Source organism: Strix uralensis, chromosome 3 (assembly GCF_047716275.1).
Source record: "Strix uralensis isolate ZFMK-TIS-50842 chromosome 3, bStrUra1, whole genome shotgun sequence".
Classification (NCBI taxonomy): Eukaryota; Metazoa; Chordata; class Aves; order Strigiformes; family Strigidae; genus Strix; species Strix uralensis.
In genome coordinates this window covers 104,574,904-104,591,668 of record NC_133974.1, presented here as the reverse complement: position 1 = coordinate 104,591,668, position 16,765 = coordinate 104,574,904, and the positions used below count along the sequence as shown (strand labels likewise).

The window sequence follows — 16,765 nt, the reverse complement described above, 5'->3', positions numbered from 1 at the left end:
CTCCAGAGTTAAGACCAATACCCAAGGTGTCTGGAATAACCTGCCTTCTGAAGGTGCCTCTGTCTCTGCAGAGTAGAGGCTTAAGTAACAAGCTTATACTGACACCTAGATTGCAGATGTCTGAAGGCGGTATCAATCTCACCTTTTCAATTTGAAGCTTGGATTGAAACATTTAAATAAAATTCAAGAGAGAACATTGGAAACCATGCTCTGATGCAAGTGCAACTCTGAAACTGGCCTGTGTTACAATCTCAGAACAAGGCCTGGAATTTCTCAGGCCTCCCTGAAAGTTCATTAAATGCATTTCTGGATCTTGCTGGCCTTCTGGAAACAGAAGTGTAATAAAGAACACACCAGCAAGGCTTTACAGGATGGAATTCAGTAGGACCAGCACCAGTATCTAGGTTTCACAGAAGGGAAGAATCCCTCCCTGAGAAAAATGCAGAGATCAGAATTTCCACAATATTACACAAATTTGGATGCCAGTAAAACAGAGTCTTTGAGTTGGATTTGACAGTCAACTATTGTAAGTAAATGAACATTAAACAAACTTCATAAAAGCCTGTAACAGTCACAGAACACAAACATTACAGGGAAAAAAAAAAAAAAAGAAAGTTCTTCACAGTTAACAGCCTTGCTGAAAACCTAGAATGACACTATGTGGATTTATGCATTATTCTTATAAAGGCCTTTTTGTTTCAAACTAAAAATAAATTTTGCTTCACAGGAGCAGTTCCACAGCATGGCATCTAAACTTCCTGACATCCAAGCTACCAGCTATTGACACAAGCTGTAGCAACAAACAACCCATGTGACGGACGATGTGCTGCTTCTCTGAAAATGTCTCAGAATTACCATATTCTTAAATGATCCCACTGAATAGAGTGCCAGCGCCCAAGGGGCATGCATCAGGCGTAGTAGAGCCAGTACAGACTAGGTTTGTAAGGAGAAACCATGAGAGAAAGTTCATGGGCCTTCAACCAATCGTTTGATGAATACAACGACTGCTATATTTGAATCTTTCAACAGTGTTTTTTTCATACTACAACTATTCAAATATAAAGATCAGTTGTTCTTATTTACCACTTCTAGACAAGGTGCAGTATCTCTTTGAGATTCTGGGTTAGCATCTAGAACTTTATGAAACCACTTTTTCACTCAAGAGCGTTGGTAGCAGCACTGTTTATCAGCCACTCCAGCAGAATTCCTCTGCCAATTATTTTATCTTTCTGGATATACCTTGGAGAAATGGTTTCAGGTTAATCATTTCACAGAACAGCCTTCTTCGGAGCAATGCCCTTACCCAATTCCCTAAAGCAAACTTAAAACGCCCATCTGAACCAGCACTATCACTTCCAAATCTATGTCTTGTATTTCTTAACACAGATTGTATTATTAAGCTTAAAAAGAGAAGTACAAAATGTTTAGACCTAATGCAAATCAGTGTTAATGCTAAACATAACTTCTAGGTAGAAAAGTTCCTGAGATACTGCTACACTTTGTCTTTCTGAAAGAGCTGGCACGAAGGAAACAGAAGACATTTATTCTAGTCCTCTATTTTACCATCTTCTGAGCATGAACCAAAAATAGAATAATAGAGATGTAATCCTAAAGAAATTATTTTCTTGTGTGCAAGATGCATAAAAAATTAACTCAGATTCCACAGAAATAACTGCGTCAGTTATTAAGTTTGAACTCACACATACATAATTCTGTGAACAATGAAGCCTAGTTTCTCATGAATTTGTATCTCAGTTGGGTCTCTCACATACTCTCTATGTCTAGTGAATAGTAACATAATTCTGTATCTCTCCAACAGCCTCTTCCCTCTATTGATGTTTGTTTTCAATTACCTTTATGACTCTTACTTCCCTATCAAATGTGATTGCAATTAACTGAAAAGCAGATATGCAAAATAAGCCATGTGATTTCATCACCTCAGGAGGTCAAAATTCAGAAGTGCTTCTTGCCTTACCTGTTGGTATTCCTTTTCCTTTGCCTTTATTTTCTGTTCTAAGGACTGACGAGCACTCTCAGCATTTTGTCTTTGGCAATTCAGTTCTTCTGACAATCGTTTCACCTTTTGCTCCATCATTTGGACCTATAATAATTTAGTTATCAATCACAAGTGTTAAAATTGCAAGTGACATTTTATTTAAGTTTATATGCATTCATATAAAAAGACTGATTTCACCTACTACAGTTTTTCTAGCATTCATATAACCTACAGCATAACTTTAGCTGGTACCATACAAATTCTTAGCAATTCAAAGTACTAAACTCATACTTGCTTATGTTAGTGAGAATACATATATATAGAGAAAACATATATACTTTTATATATATAGTAAGGTGTACATACACACACAATAAAAACATCTTCAGAAAAATCAGTATCTTTGACAGTCTACAGAAATGTACTACAACTGACACTAAAAACAGATTAAATATTCAATACCTCAGGTTACTATGAACTAAAGAATAATCACTAACTGCTAAACATCTACATGTTTAGACTGAAAATAACTGGATATTTCACTAATTTCAGAGTGATTCAGCACATTGATTTGGGTAGAAAAAAGAGACAACTATCTTAGTCTACTTCAACAACAAAAGAATGTTTTTCACCATTGAAACTTTAATTAAAAAAATAATCAATAGCTGATGTTCTAGGTTAACCTCCACATTAAGGGTATATCAGCTTATTAACATAATAAACTGAATTAGATAACATTACGTTACCTAAGAGAGTGCAGCAATGTTCACCTAACTCCCTTAACAGAAAAATGCAGGTTTTTTTTTTTCAAAACCAGCCTATTAATGCAAAATATGTACAATTTTTTTTTCCCCAGGTGGTAAGAAAAATGGCAAAGGGTGAACAGGACTCTTCCAGCAACAAGGGCTGTTTAATGAGTTAGTGAAACAATAGTCCACCTGTGTCATAAGAAAATAAGAAGCAGGTAGTAGTATTGGGATGTCTGGTTATTCAGCACAGACTGCAGGGATCGTTAGCTCCTGTAAGATCACATGTAAACTTGCCTGCAGAAGGGCTGCAGACCTCACAAGATGTGAATACACTTGATAGCACAGAGGAGGTGCTATGGTCAAGGTCTGTGAATAGTACTAGTGACAGAGAAGCACACAAGGGGTGTGTCAAAATTAAATTCAGGCTACAAGGCACAAAACTAAAACCCAGAATCCCAATGCAGTTCTACATCCGAAGCCTGCGGGGCAGGCAGAGATCCAGTTCCAGTATGAGAAAGAAGAAACAGAATAGAAAGGAGCAACCTTCAGATAGCAGGACCAAAGGAACCTTCTGAGACAAGATGTTGCGCTGCACCTTAAGGATGGGCTGCACCTCAATTCAAATGGGGCCAGTCAGTCCTACTCCTCCTTGTCCTTCCCCAGGCATGTTCCTAGCTATATAACCTCACCCCTTCCCTTGTGCTAGATTTAATGCCCCTTTGATTCCTTAGTAAAACAATTCAGCTCTCAAACCCATAGAAAATTAACAAGGCAAAATTAAATACGTAAAGTTCTTATCATTTAGGAAGTTGAATCAGGTCATTTGGGGAACCAAATAAATGAAAAGAAAGACTTTTACAGAGGAATTGAGCTGTTAGGTTGGGTCAGCTGTCTTCCCACAAACTCACCGTGATGACAGTGCCTTTATGCAGTCAATGGACTGTGTCAAGAATGTGATTTTACCTTACTCCCAAGTCAAGACTTCCCCTAAACGAGTTCCTCACAGAGCTAGCAATAGCTGAATGCTGATGCCTCTCTCAAAAGAAAGGCTGATTAATCCTCAATGTGCAAAGGTTTAAGGACCAACACAGGAGTTGTAAGAAACAGCAGTTTTCCAATATACTTAAGTATCATCTAGCGACTTGCTGACAGAGATGGGTAACAATTTCTGTACCCTGAGAAAATACACAGAAACATCTTTTTTCCTACCCTGTAGATGAATCAAAGTAGTAGAAAAAAGCTAAAAAGATACATGGAAATATGAAGAGTCAAGGAATTATGACTTTCAAATTTGTCAAATGCTGTGAAAAAGGACTTTAGGAAGGTAATGCAGCTTCATTAAACAAGAAAAAGAGAAAACTCTTCTTACTTGTTACCATCTGCAGTTTGAATTAAATCATTTTAACCACTGGCACTCTCTTCTTTGCATGATTATGAGCAAAAATCTGCACTATTCCATATTTTTATATGTATGCATTTAAATACACTCTGTAAATTCTTGACTAAGCAAATTGTACTATCCTAATGGTTTTTCACTATAAATCCAAACTTCTTAGGATTAGTTCATGAAATCTTATTTAGAAACTATGTACATTCTCAATCTTGCACAGCATTTTTACCTAGATTTTATTTTACACAAGTAGTTTACAATCCAAAAACTATGCCCCCACAACATTATGTAGTATAGGCAACAGATACTGATTTTTAGCCAAAGTTGCATGACAGTCTATTTAAGGTCAGAACTTGCCACCAGATGTCATTGTTGCTCTATGAAACTTGATCAGAAAATATTTTTCAGAATTCCAGTCAATCTTGCCCAGGGATGAAAAATATTTCTTCAGGTGGTATAAGAACCTTCCAGAAAATGGGTGAATGCTTACGAGTATTTACATTTTTACAGGTAATACACATCAAATGAACATATATTTCTCAAAACTTGATTCTCAGCAAATGCTCAAGAAACTTATATGAGAACCTTGGTTCTTACAAAAATGGCTGAAGACTGACACAGATTAATACTGGGAATGAACTGTAAGGACAGTCAGAAGAAGTGTGATGCAACACATTTTACCTGTGTGGCAGCTTGATCAAATTGTGTTCTCATGTGAGTCAGTTTATCTCTGGTTTTGTTCAGAACTTTATCCTTCTCTGTTAATTCCAACTTCATTCTGTCCAGCTGCAGTTCAGTCTCTTGATGTTTATTCATATGGGATTTCATCACTTTCTCTTGAGTTTGCAGTTGTTGTTCTAGGTCTTTAACAGTGGAATTTAACTCTGAATTTTAAAAACAGTAAAGATTAAGAATACTTTCTGCTTTGAAAGGTACATCTTCCAGGTACTCAAATTTCCAAGTGTCTACACATTCTAAAATATTTAGTATGTTTGATAACAACCCAAGTTCCTGACGCAGGCAGACACACTGTAAAACGTTCAGCAAGCTAAAACAAAAGTTTCAAGACTCTTCTACTACTACATCAATGACTAAAACTATCAAGACCAAAAGACAGCTGACTAAATCAATGATTTCCACTTTGTAATATATGAGAACACAGCAAAATGCAAGGTCAGGCACAAACGCTGTAAAGGCAAAGACAGTTTGTTCCTCTGATGGTTTGTTTTTGTTTGTGTTGTTGTTTTTAAACACACAGAAATATGTCACTTGACATATCTATTTTATTTTTTTTTATTATTTTTAAAAGGAAAGAGATGCACTACAAACATTTGTTTGGGAAAACTGTGAGCCTCTGCTTCCAAGCCAAGAGGCTTTTCAGCTATTGGGCATCTGTAAATACAGTATTTTATATTTTAATCTTCTTCCTGTCCCAAAGCAGCATACATGTAAAGCAAAACCAACCAATCTTGTCCCAATATATCAGTAAGAGTTTACCTTCCAAAATCACAACATAATTTTGCAGTAGAAAACATTAGTCAGCCACAGGGAGTGTTATCCAGGATTACTATTATCTGGTAATTCTTTTTGTTAAAAACACCCCTGTCTTTCTGCTGCTGAATTTATATGGCTTCCAAGTTGAAAATGCTGCCTAGATTGATGTTTTACATCTAGGTATTTGAATAAACAGTTTGGAGAGTACAGGAACTTGTAAAACAGTTCTACAGGAGACAGTTAGTGGAAAAGCTGACCCAAATAGTAGGTTTAAGTAAATGTTCACCAAATCCACAACAAACCAACTATTTGCTCTCTTCTCACAATGAGATATCAGGAATGAGTATTTCTTCATGTCAGTACATATAATACAAGATCATATCTTGCTTTTTCATTGTACTTTTCACATCATACTTCATTCTGTGCTTCCAGGAACACCCATTATGACCAACTCAGTTATGCATTAAGCGTGTTCAATCAATGAATTTTTAATACAGGTATTGCTCAGCCATAAATCTCAAGAGTCATAAAAAAAAATTAAGAAACCAATATAATTGAATTTAACAGTGAGATGTAATGAAATCTTGAAGAGTTTTTTAACTCTGTTTTAAAAGAACTGTTCCATAAGCAATGCAATTATTGGAGAAGGCCATTTTCCTTTTATATGATGTCCCCTACCCACTCCTAAAATACAAACCCTTCCCTTCTAACTCTCACACCCTTTATGTAAAAGATACCACAGCTTGTAGATAATCTCTATGTACTGGCTGATCATTGAAAATACACACACCAGCAGCCAGCTGGGCTAGCTGCCAAAGGCAACAACAGGTATCTTTCTCTTTTCCTCACTAAAGCACTAATTTCAATACCTCTCTTCTATCCACCCACCAGCTTTCATGAAACCATATAGGAGACTGCCTCTGGGTTTTAAAGAAATGTATCAGATACCTTGGTTCTGTGCTCTTAGCTGGATCATTAATGAAGAATTACAATGCTCAGCAAAGCTGTTGTCAAACTCGTTCTTCTCTGATATTATACTAGAATTTGTTTCTTTTTCCCATGGAAAAGAGGATGTTGTAGAACTTCCCCTTGCAGGTGTTTCTTGATTTCTAGATGGCGTCTTTTCTTGTTGCCATGAAAACACAGATGAGGAAGCCTGATGCCGAGCAATCTCCCTGTGACTCAAACAGCTTTGAGGATGAGGGTGATTTATTTTCTGTGTCCAAGAAAAAAAGGATCTACCTTTATACAGCTCCATATCCAACATATAACAAAATAATTACTTCATTAAGTAGATAATAGGTCATGGTCATTTTACATTTTTATAACATCACATCATTCACCAGTGCAAACTACCAATTCATATATTTGGTTTTTATACTAGATAAATTAAATAACTTTAGCCCAAGTATCCAAGAATAGCTGATACTTATAAACACAAACCAGGATCTCCAAAAAAGTAGCTCAATCTGTGTATCTTTATAAGTAACATACACAGATATTTGCCTTTTTCAAGAGAGATCCCATCATTTACCTCCTACATTTTTACAGGCAACTGCTGACACAAGTAAGCTGCAAGAAATATAGAAGTCTAGACTATACTTATCTGATACGTGACCCACATTTTTCTTTTCTGGACAAACACAGGTAAATTCAGAAGAGACTGATTTATTTAAACTTATACACACAGAATACCCCCAAATTGCAATAATAAAATATGCCAGGTACCAGTTTTCAGCCTGTTCCTACAGAAAAATTTAACAGAGGCAAAATACTAGGGTTTTTTTCTCCTTAAGTGGAAAAAAAATCCCTCGAACAATAAAGCCCCCATTGTATTTTTTAACTGGATTTTCAAATGCCTCTCATTTGAATTCATTTTTTTAAAAAACTAAAGCCCTAAACCAGGTAATAGCCAGTGTGACTTCCTAGTCCAACTAGAGAATATGTTATGCAGGAACAGCTGAGATAAGACCAGAAATCTATATAGTCCAGAATATTTTGTCCAATCCTGTAAAGGAACTTGTTCATATATAAAGAGCATAAAATCCTAACCATGCACATAGTAATCATTCCCTTTATATGCCATTTAAATTTACAGAGTTTCTGAGACAAAAGTTTGAATCCATGAAATTAAGGGGAATTAATAATCACTTTTAGTGAAATCCTTTACATGTACTTTCTCCTTTGGATCTGTTTGCATTTTGGCCTTCTTACAATGCTCTGTGACAAAGAGTTCTGCCACTTAACACAGTACAGTGTAATAAAACAGTTTTTGTTCTGAGACTGCAGAGCTGGTACTGTAAGCATGCCTTATGAAAAATAGGAAAATGACCATTCCCTGTTCCCTCTCTCGATCCTCACTCATCTTTGTACCATCAACTTCTACCATATCTGTTTGGAGAGGGGATGAACAGAATTTGCAAGGAATATTCAAGATGTGAGAGCCATTTGGCTATATATGGGCAAAGAATATTTTCTCATTAGTTCTTAATTATTTTCTAAAAAAAAAACCAAACAACTTTTTCATCATTGCTGAACACAACATTGAAGTTATCAGACAACTAGCCACAATAATTGCTGAACTGCTTCCTGGAATCATTTCATTAAATTTGGAGCCTGAATGTACCAGGTATGCATTGTTCAGATTATGTTTTCCAGATGCATTAGTTCAGTGTAAAATAAAAAAAAAAGTGAATTTTACTTACCATCTTAATTATTGCATTTATCTAGTATTACAAAATACTGTGTGGTCTTCAACCATATTATTAAACTCTTTTTCAGATCACTAATTAATATGCTGAATAGCAGAGTTTTCTTTACCAATCCTTTTCAGGCTCCACGGTTGATAATTCCCTAGCTGTAAAAACTGACCATTTATTGCCACTGCCCTCAATCTTTACCTTTAAATTCACAAGAACTCCTCCTTACCAAAACTGGTTTGTTTTTTCAGTGTTTTGTGGATATCCAACGATATTACACTGAGTCACACTTAACTCACACATTCTCTAATTTGTTCTTCAAAAAACCAAAAACTCTGAAGATGTGTGAGGCATGATTTCCCTTTACAAATAAATGGTTCATCTGTTCTTCATACACCATACCTACATATGCATCAATAACTGTATTGCTTTAAGTTTCTAACAATTTGCCTAGGACAAAAAGTTGGCCCGACAAAACCACGTTTCCAGAAATCAGCACTGTAAGCTTTTTTTAAAAAAAATGGCATCATCCTTATTTCATTCTTCTCTTGACACTGGAAAGTGACAAGTTGCACATCACAGTGATTCAGCAGTCCCACACTACAGTGCCCTACCAATTCATGGGTAAATATTATCTGTATCTGGTGATTTTTTTTTAATTACTATTCATTTTATCAATCTATTTTAAGACTACTTCTGACTTTCCAATTTGAGCCTGTGCCACGGATTCAACCCCAATAAAGAAAGGCTCTGATATAGAAGACTTCCTAAGCCTTTATATAGTAGATACCAAATAAAAAAATTATTTCAGTTTCTCTGCAATGGCCCTGTTTTTCTTGAGGGCTTTCACACCTATTGGCCTCAGAGATTCCCTAATGCAGTCCCTAATACTTTTGTGTTTGAAAAATTTACTAGTTTTTATTTGCTAGGCAAGTTATTTCCATAATCATTTCAAGGCTATTTAATTATCCTATCATATTTAACTTGGCAAAACTGACACTGCTTTCTCTTGTCCTTGCTTGCACGAGTCTTCCAGTTTTTGAAGGATGTGTTCTCATTTTTATCCTTTGCTATTCAATTATGCTGGCTTTTCTGGATTCTCCAAGATTACTTCTGAATGGTAGTACACACAGATTAATTATCTTTTTTTTTTCCCCCCCAATTGATGTACAATATGTACAATATATTTCACTAGTTTTCCACTCCATTTTCCAAGTTCCCTCAGTAGTTACTTTCTTATATATCACACATGCCCTTCTTAAGAGATACTTACCTTAACCTGAATGGTTCTCAGTTCTAATTCTAGCTTTTTTCTTTCTTGTACTTCTTTCTTGTATTTTTCTTCTAGTTCTTCAAACTTAGCATCTACAAAGACATTACAAATACTTCGTCATAATCTAATTTAGTACATAGGTAATCATTCCTAGCCTATTGCTATCACAAGAATGATAAAATGAACAGCTATCAGAAGTGTCAGATTGTGAGAAAGAAACAACAGTATATGGTCAGTAATTTAGGACCTCAAAAGTACACTGGTGGGATACCTGGAATTTGATATTAGAATGAAAACACAACTGTTAAAAGTAAGGATCTAATGCCAGAATTGTTTTTTTTTAATCTCTCTCAAAAATATGTGTGTATATATAATATAGACATTAAAAAATATATAACTTAGATATATTACATTATATCCACACACACATATAGATTAGATACTTCTTTAAAAAAAGTTTTCCTACCAACAGCACAACAGCATTAATATTACTAAGAAATGACCAGAAAATAAGGCTGGATCTTTTCAAGTTCCTTTCAAATGCAATAGGAATTGGACAAAGAATTTATTTAGAATTCTTCCACTGAAACTGTAAGAGGAACATATTAGTCCAAAGCAAAAGCCTTGCTTCCCTTTTCTTGAATTTGTATATAATTCTACAACTCTCTTGGGAAAGTTCTAGAACTAGAATACTTTGTAGCATTCTAGGGAGCAGCTAAGGGAGGCAGTTGTCCCACTCTACACTGCACTGTGGAGCCCCACCTCAAGCACTGTGTGCAGTTTTCGGTGCCTCGACATCAAACTATTAGGGTGGGTCCACAGGAGGGCAACCAAGATGGTGAAAGGTCTCGAGGGTAAGACTTATGAGGAGCAGCTGAGGTCACTTGGTTTGTTCAGCTTGGAGAAGAGAAGGCTGAGGGGTGACCTCATCACAGGCTACAGCTTCCTCAAGGACAGGGGTGGGGGGAGATGCTGATCTCCTCTCTCTGGTGACCAGTAATAGGACACGAGGAAATGGAATGAAGCTGCGTCAGGGGAAGTTCAGATTGGACATTAGGGAAAGGTTCTTCACTGAGAGGGTGGTCAGTCCCTGGAACAAGCTCCCCAGGGAAGTGGTCATAGCACTAAGTCTGTCAGAGTTCAAGGAGCATCTGGATGACGCTCTTAGTCATATGATTTAGTTTTAGGTAGTCCTGCGTGGAGCAAGTTGAACTCAATAACCCTTATAGGTCCCTTCCAATTTGAGATATTCTATGATCTTAAAGAATTTAATATTTCAGCTTTCAAAGGAAAAAACCTCCCCAGCAATACCATTTTAAATACAGTTAAATCATTTCAATCTAATCCCCATTTCAGGAGTGCCATGCTTAGTGGAATGCTTGACATTGCCACTACTGTACCCCTTTTCAGATACATATAAAGAAATTAAAAGGAATAAGAGTGCAAGAAAGTATCTCAGATTTCCCCTCAGAGTAAGACTGAGATGCCAGACTCAACGTTTCTTCACAGCAAAGCAAGCTATAAACAGCATGCATAATATGGAACCCATCAAAGTTTTTCAGCATAGACAGCACAAGGGTGTCTGGCTACAGAAAAGTTTTCCAGTTAAAGAAACTTCCTTTTGCTTTTCCAGTTCATTTAAATATTTTAAAGCTATTTGATGTCACTAATTTGAAGATAGAAGTGATACTTTGAAATGTATACAGTGCATAAATTGTGCACATTATCATGCACAATAATAGTCTAAATAAAAAAGAATTTTCTCAAGGAATAACACATGTGACTGTTGACTGAACTTTAGTTAAAGTACCTGTGGTACATGAAGGAAGAAATTTGCTCTTCACTCCATGAAGGGAAAAGCTGACACTAGGAACAGGCATTAAAAAAAATGCTGCAGTCTGTTGATGGATATTCCTATTACTATTCCATGTCCATCAACATAGTGCTGAAAAGATGTAATATTTTCAATAAATGTTCATTCTGCAACTAATAATTTTTAAACTTGGAACCTATGATGCTATGAATTAGACACTCTCATAATAAGCTATATAATAGGGACTAGGCAACTCAGTACAAGTGTAATGTTCAAAATACTTCTCCACCTTCCAAGAAAACTGACAGTTAACTATCTGTGCTACAGGAAGAAAAAATATTTTACCGTTATGACTTTGAACTGGTGTTAAAGGAGTAGTAGAACTTTTCTGTGGAGTGCCACTGAATGATAAGTCTCCTGCAATCGATGTTTGCTGACTTCTCTCAAGCTCACATTTGTATCTGTTCAGGAAAGAAGGAGCAGCAGAAGTCAGTAATGGAAACTAAAAGGTTAATTATCTATTTTTAAAAGTCTGGAATACACAAATAAATCATATGATTCTGAGAACTTAGTTTCAAGATCAAGTCAAGATACATCCACTGAAAAATTTTAGGTACTATAACACAGAAATATGAAGATTTTATTTAGAGTTTTGACATATTTAATAAATTACATATGAGTCAAAGCAAAAAAGAAAAAAACAAACCTAAAGTAGGTGAAAAATCAGTTAGAACTGCTTAAGATCCCACTGTATGAAGCTGTAGTCCAGCTAAACACACCCAAATCATTGTAAACACTGACAAAACTCTTACCTTTCAGTAAGCATCTTTATGGTAGGAAACATACTATTTTTATTCTGTTCTGATACTGTGCACTTCGAGAAACTGATGCACACCTCATGAAAATGGAAGGGAATACCCTCTACCTGACAGTGTATTTTTCACACGTACCATCTTCATTGCTACCTAAAACACCACAGCCGATTACCTATTCCAGTGGCTTTTGGGAGCACGGTAAGTTACAAGCTCATCCAGTGAATCCAGATAACTAGTTTGGAGGTTACACAGCAACTTTCATCCTGCCCAGAGCACAGACAGTGGTTCCAGAGTACAGCCCATCACATTAGTGACTCCACAACCTGCCTTTCCATTTCCCCCTCCCTTTTACAGCACAACACCAAGAACACCTCTCCCAGGGGACTGTCAGTTGCTATGAAGTGGTAAACAATGTTATCAGCATAAATCAAAACAGACCCAAATAAAAAACTGAAACTGATTGCCAAGATCAAGCTACATGTAATAACTGATGATCTTTTGTTGTGTACAGCTATACAAAGTAATATAACGGGAAGGAGAAAATTCAGTAAACTGGACTTAATTTGGGGAATGGATAAATGGAACACATATCCTTAGCCCGCAACCTCTCTGGCCCAACATGTGACAGCAGATACAGAAAACAAGTGGTTCTATCAAGCCTATTGAATCTCACTAGTCGTTTTTGATGGATCTCAGCAACTCCATATACAAAGCTGGTGTTTCTACATGCCAGAAATTGTTTTGTTGAAATTTAGAATCTTCTCACAGCAGTCGAATACTTCAACTATCTTTAGTTTTCCCAAAGCTGGGGCGGGAGGCGTGGGGGATAAGCAAAGGGAGAAACCAGAAAGACCAAGACAGCTTCCTCTTTATTTGCTTCTATTAGATCACGCATACCATCCAAAAGTTACAGGAAGTAGACACACTTCAGACAGTGAGAAAAAAAAACACCAAACCAGAACCAAACAATTAAAAAAAACTGGTATCAGACTCGCTCCTCTCTGCAACAGTAATTCTACATTACTAGTACTAGCACAATAGTTTATTGCATAGGCAAGATACTCAGCCTTACTGACGCACACAAAGTTTCAGAAATACTTTTTTTTCCAAGAACAGAGGGTGGCTCTAGTATGAGAACAAGTTTAACAGATGACAACATTCACTCCACTATGGGCAACTGTTCCCTTTGTGTAGCACCCTCAAATGAAGACTTTTAGGTGTGTCTGCATTACAGATTTTTTTATTGTATGAATTGCATTCCACCTCTACAGACAGTACACACATACTGTAAACATTTATTACTGAGACAAGTTGAGCTGTTATGGATTACACACTTCTTTACCAAAGCAACTGCATTTTGTGATTCAGTCACAGCACCATTGCTTTTGGCAGCTTTCTCTTCCACTCCAATAGATGTTCGTGTCCCCTCCTTCTTTCTTCTTCCAGTGGTCACATATTATTGGTGGAATTGATCTTACAGACTGAATTGACCATGTACTTTCCTTGCAAATCCAAGCTCTTTGCAGGTTGCTTTTGCCAAGCAACTCAGTTGTGCTAGTTTTTGTTTGTTTAAACATCACAGAATGAATGGCTCCCTTTTCACATGGCACTGCAAAATTGCCCCAAATTAAATAAGAACTATGGGTGCTAACTGCTTCAAGTGGCACACAGATTTATGTAGAGTCCATATATGCATGTGTGTATGTTACAACAAGGACGATGTTTTGAGATTTTGGTCACAAAATCTAAAAGATGAAGAAAAACTAAAAGACCACGAAGGACACATTAAATGAGCAAAACATGAGAAAATAACCACTGCACATAGGTTAGAGCCATACAGCAAGTCCTCACCTTTTCAGTTCTTGTTCTAGCCGTTCAATGTCTTTCTTGCTGGAATTCAGCTGCCCTGACTGAATGTGGACTTGAGATTCTTTTACTTGAAGGTCATGTGAAACTTTCTGCTTTGCTTTCTCAAGATTATCACACAGTTCCATCAAGCTCTGGTTCTCTCTTTTTAGTGTTGCAGCTTCATTTTTTTCATTTTCAACCTAGATGGAATATAGACCATTTCAAAAATGTCTCAAGTACTCTCTACACTTCTCTGCAATTATTATTAATACCAAGTTTACATGCTGCTGTTTTCTTCCTAGCATTTCAGAATTCTGACAGCACTGAAAACTTCAGATGTACACGTTGTTTAAATATTCTTGAGTGTGAACAAAACCACATTCCCTAAAATTCAACTCAGTGACATTAACAATTTCTATTTATTGACTAGATACAAGCTCATAAAAAAATTCATCAATCCTTAAATACTAATAATCCACACTAGTCCACATTCTTCACTGATCATCTCGCTTCTCTTTTCAGCCTATCAACTTTAGCAACCAGAATACTTTGACTCACTAAAGAATGCACAATGATTATCAAGAGTCACAGCTTTGAAATTGGAAATACAGCCTGGCAGTAGAGATGTCCTTCTCCCCTCCAGCTTCTAAGGGGCAGGCTACATCTTTGCACAACATTATTCTTTTGACTGAAAAGTAGTGAGTATTAGCTGCTGCTTCTGAGTTTTAAGCCACACCTATTCGAGCACACCCGTTCTTTTTGATTGGGGAGCTCAGTAGTTCCTCTGAGTGGTTGAAATAAGCACCTGGAAACTCACAGGAAGAAACTCAAAGAAAACTACTAGGTTTAAGTTCTGCTAGAAAGTTGTAGCAGCCTAAAGGGAATAAAAGGTAACTTTTGAAAATTGCCTCTAAGCTGTATTCAAACACTACAAAACAAAATTCAAACAAATGGATCACTTCTGATCAGAGACATGGCAGGACTGGACCAAGAGGGTCTCTGGTTTCCTGGCTATAGGGCTGACAGGGTAGAGTCAGATGAGGTGTAAAATTACAGCCCTAAAAAAGAATAAGAAAACCAGAATACAGTCTCTGCCATGAAAAAAAACAGAGAATTACATAAACTAAGTAAAAGATGATAGGTATCTGCAGGCAAGGTGAAACAGTAAAAGGCTATCAACTGTGCAGCTCTGTTGTATAACACAGGACTAATCATTATCAAGACTTTTAATAGGCATAACAATACAGTAATTATTTTTCCTAATCATAAACAGATGTAGGAAAGCCTCAAAGTAAACGTAAACACCTGGAGATGGACAATCATGACAAACATGGATAGAAGGCAGGAATTCTATTGACAGTCAATGAGAACTAAACAGAAAGGAGAATGTGATGAGTATGAAGTAAGATGAAGATAAGAACTTTATATTTCTATGTGACCTTCTCAGTCAGGGAGTGGTAAGAAACAAAACACTGACCCACCCCCTAACAACAACCAGATAATAAATCTTTATAATTGTGTTTAGCATGGAGAATGGGATTTTAGGGAAATGACCACAGTACATACGTTACCTTCTGTTTCTGTTTTTGCAAAGCTGCCTCCAAAGACTCTAACTGGAATTGTCTTTGCTGACGCTCCTTTTTAAGCTTGTCTACTTGACTTTCCAGCTCGTGAATCTTCTGAAGGACTCTGGGGGAGAGGCCTTCTTTCCATTCCTCCACTGCCCAACTCATACTGTCAGGATTCTTATTTAATACAAGATGTATAGTACTATGCCTGAAACACAAAGTCAACTACAATTAGACCTTGAAAAATGTTAAATAAGCCTCCTTTTTAAATAAACTGCATTTTTAAGCTTAGCAGTGATTAGAACACAGTATTCCACAACCATGCAGGCTTCCTGTTCTAAATACCAAGCAGCAACTATTAATATTAGGTCCTATTTTGACACACTTGTGTCCAGCTGAGGTTTTAAAAACCTCACGTTACTCAATCTCCTAACAATAGCAGGGTCTATATTCCTATAGTTGTATTTGAGTGCTGTATTTCAGAAAGTTTCTCTCCACATCTTATTTTGATGTTTACACTGCAGAAAGTCATTAGCACTTACGGCTGCATGGTACTTTGGTGATGTTTAACCTGAAAGCCTTGCAAAAACCCATGGCTTTGTTTTAGGTGGCAGTTATGCTTCTTTTTTTTTAGTTTTTCAAACCAATACTGCCGAGCTCGGGGCAATGAGGACGCTCTCTACTGGCAGAGACTGCTGTACGACACTTAGCCCTTAAATACGAGTTTGACACACTCATACGATTTTATTGTTGTAATGACTGCACTTTTAGAGGCTCTGGCATAGATTCACTTTGTTGGGACACCAGCACAGCTCAGAACTTATTTGTGAGAGAGAAGTTACCTCAAAATAACTAAAACTAGAGGTCGACGACGGACAGAGCCCACCCAGGACTGGGGCCTCGGGGTGCCACGAATCTCACCAGACGTGACCCTCGGGGAGCGGCTCCCCGGCTTTGCCACCTGCGGACGGCCCCACGCCGTCCCCTCCCGGGAACGGACGGCGCTGAAGGCAGGTGCCGCACGCACCCCCGCCCTCAGGGAGGGCTGATTCCAGCGCCCTGCTAACGGCCCTCACCCGCGGGGCGCCCCGCAGCGCGCCAGCCCGCGCAGAGGCGGACA

The 16,765-nt window shown here is 37.2% G+C and overlaps 1 protein-coding gene across 1 annotated transcript in view; it reads right to left on the bottom strand.

Annotated features, from left to right (window-relative positions):
- The window catches only part of CENPF (centromere protein F), a 43,756-nt gene extending 27,946 nt beyond the window's left edge, over positions 1–15,810 (bottom strand). The window contains exons 1-7 of the mRNA XM_074864853.1: positions 15,649–15,810; positions 14,081–14,277; positions 11,760–11,875; positions 9,602–9,693; positions 6,578–6,845; positions 4,817–5,019; positions 1,976–2,101 (exon numbers count right to left, since the gene is read on the bottom strand). Coding sequence (XP_074720954.1) covers positions 1,976–2,101; positions 4,817–5,019; positions 6,578–6,845; positions 9,602–9,693; positions 11,760–11,875; positions 14,081–14,277; positions 15,649–15,810 — 1,164 coding nt within the window. The remainder of the gene's footprint in view (positions 1–1,975; positions 2,102–4,816; positions 5,020–6,577; positions 6,846–9,601; positions 9,694–11,759; positions 11,876–14,080; positions 14,278–15,648) is intronic.
- Positions 15,811–16,765: the final 955 nt, after the last annotated feature.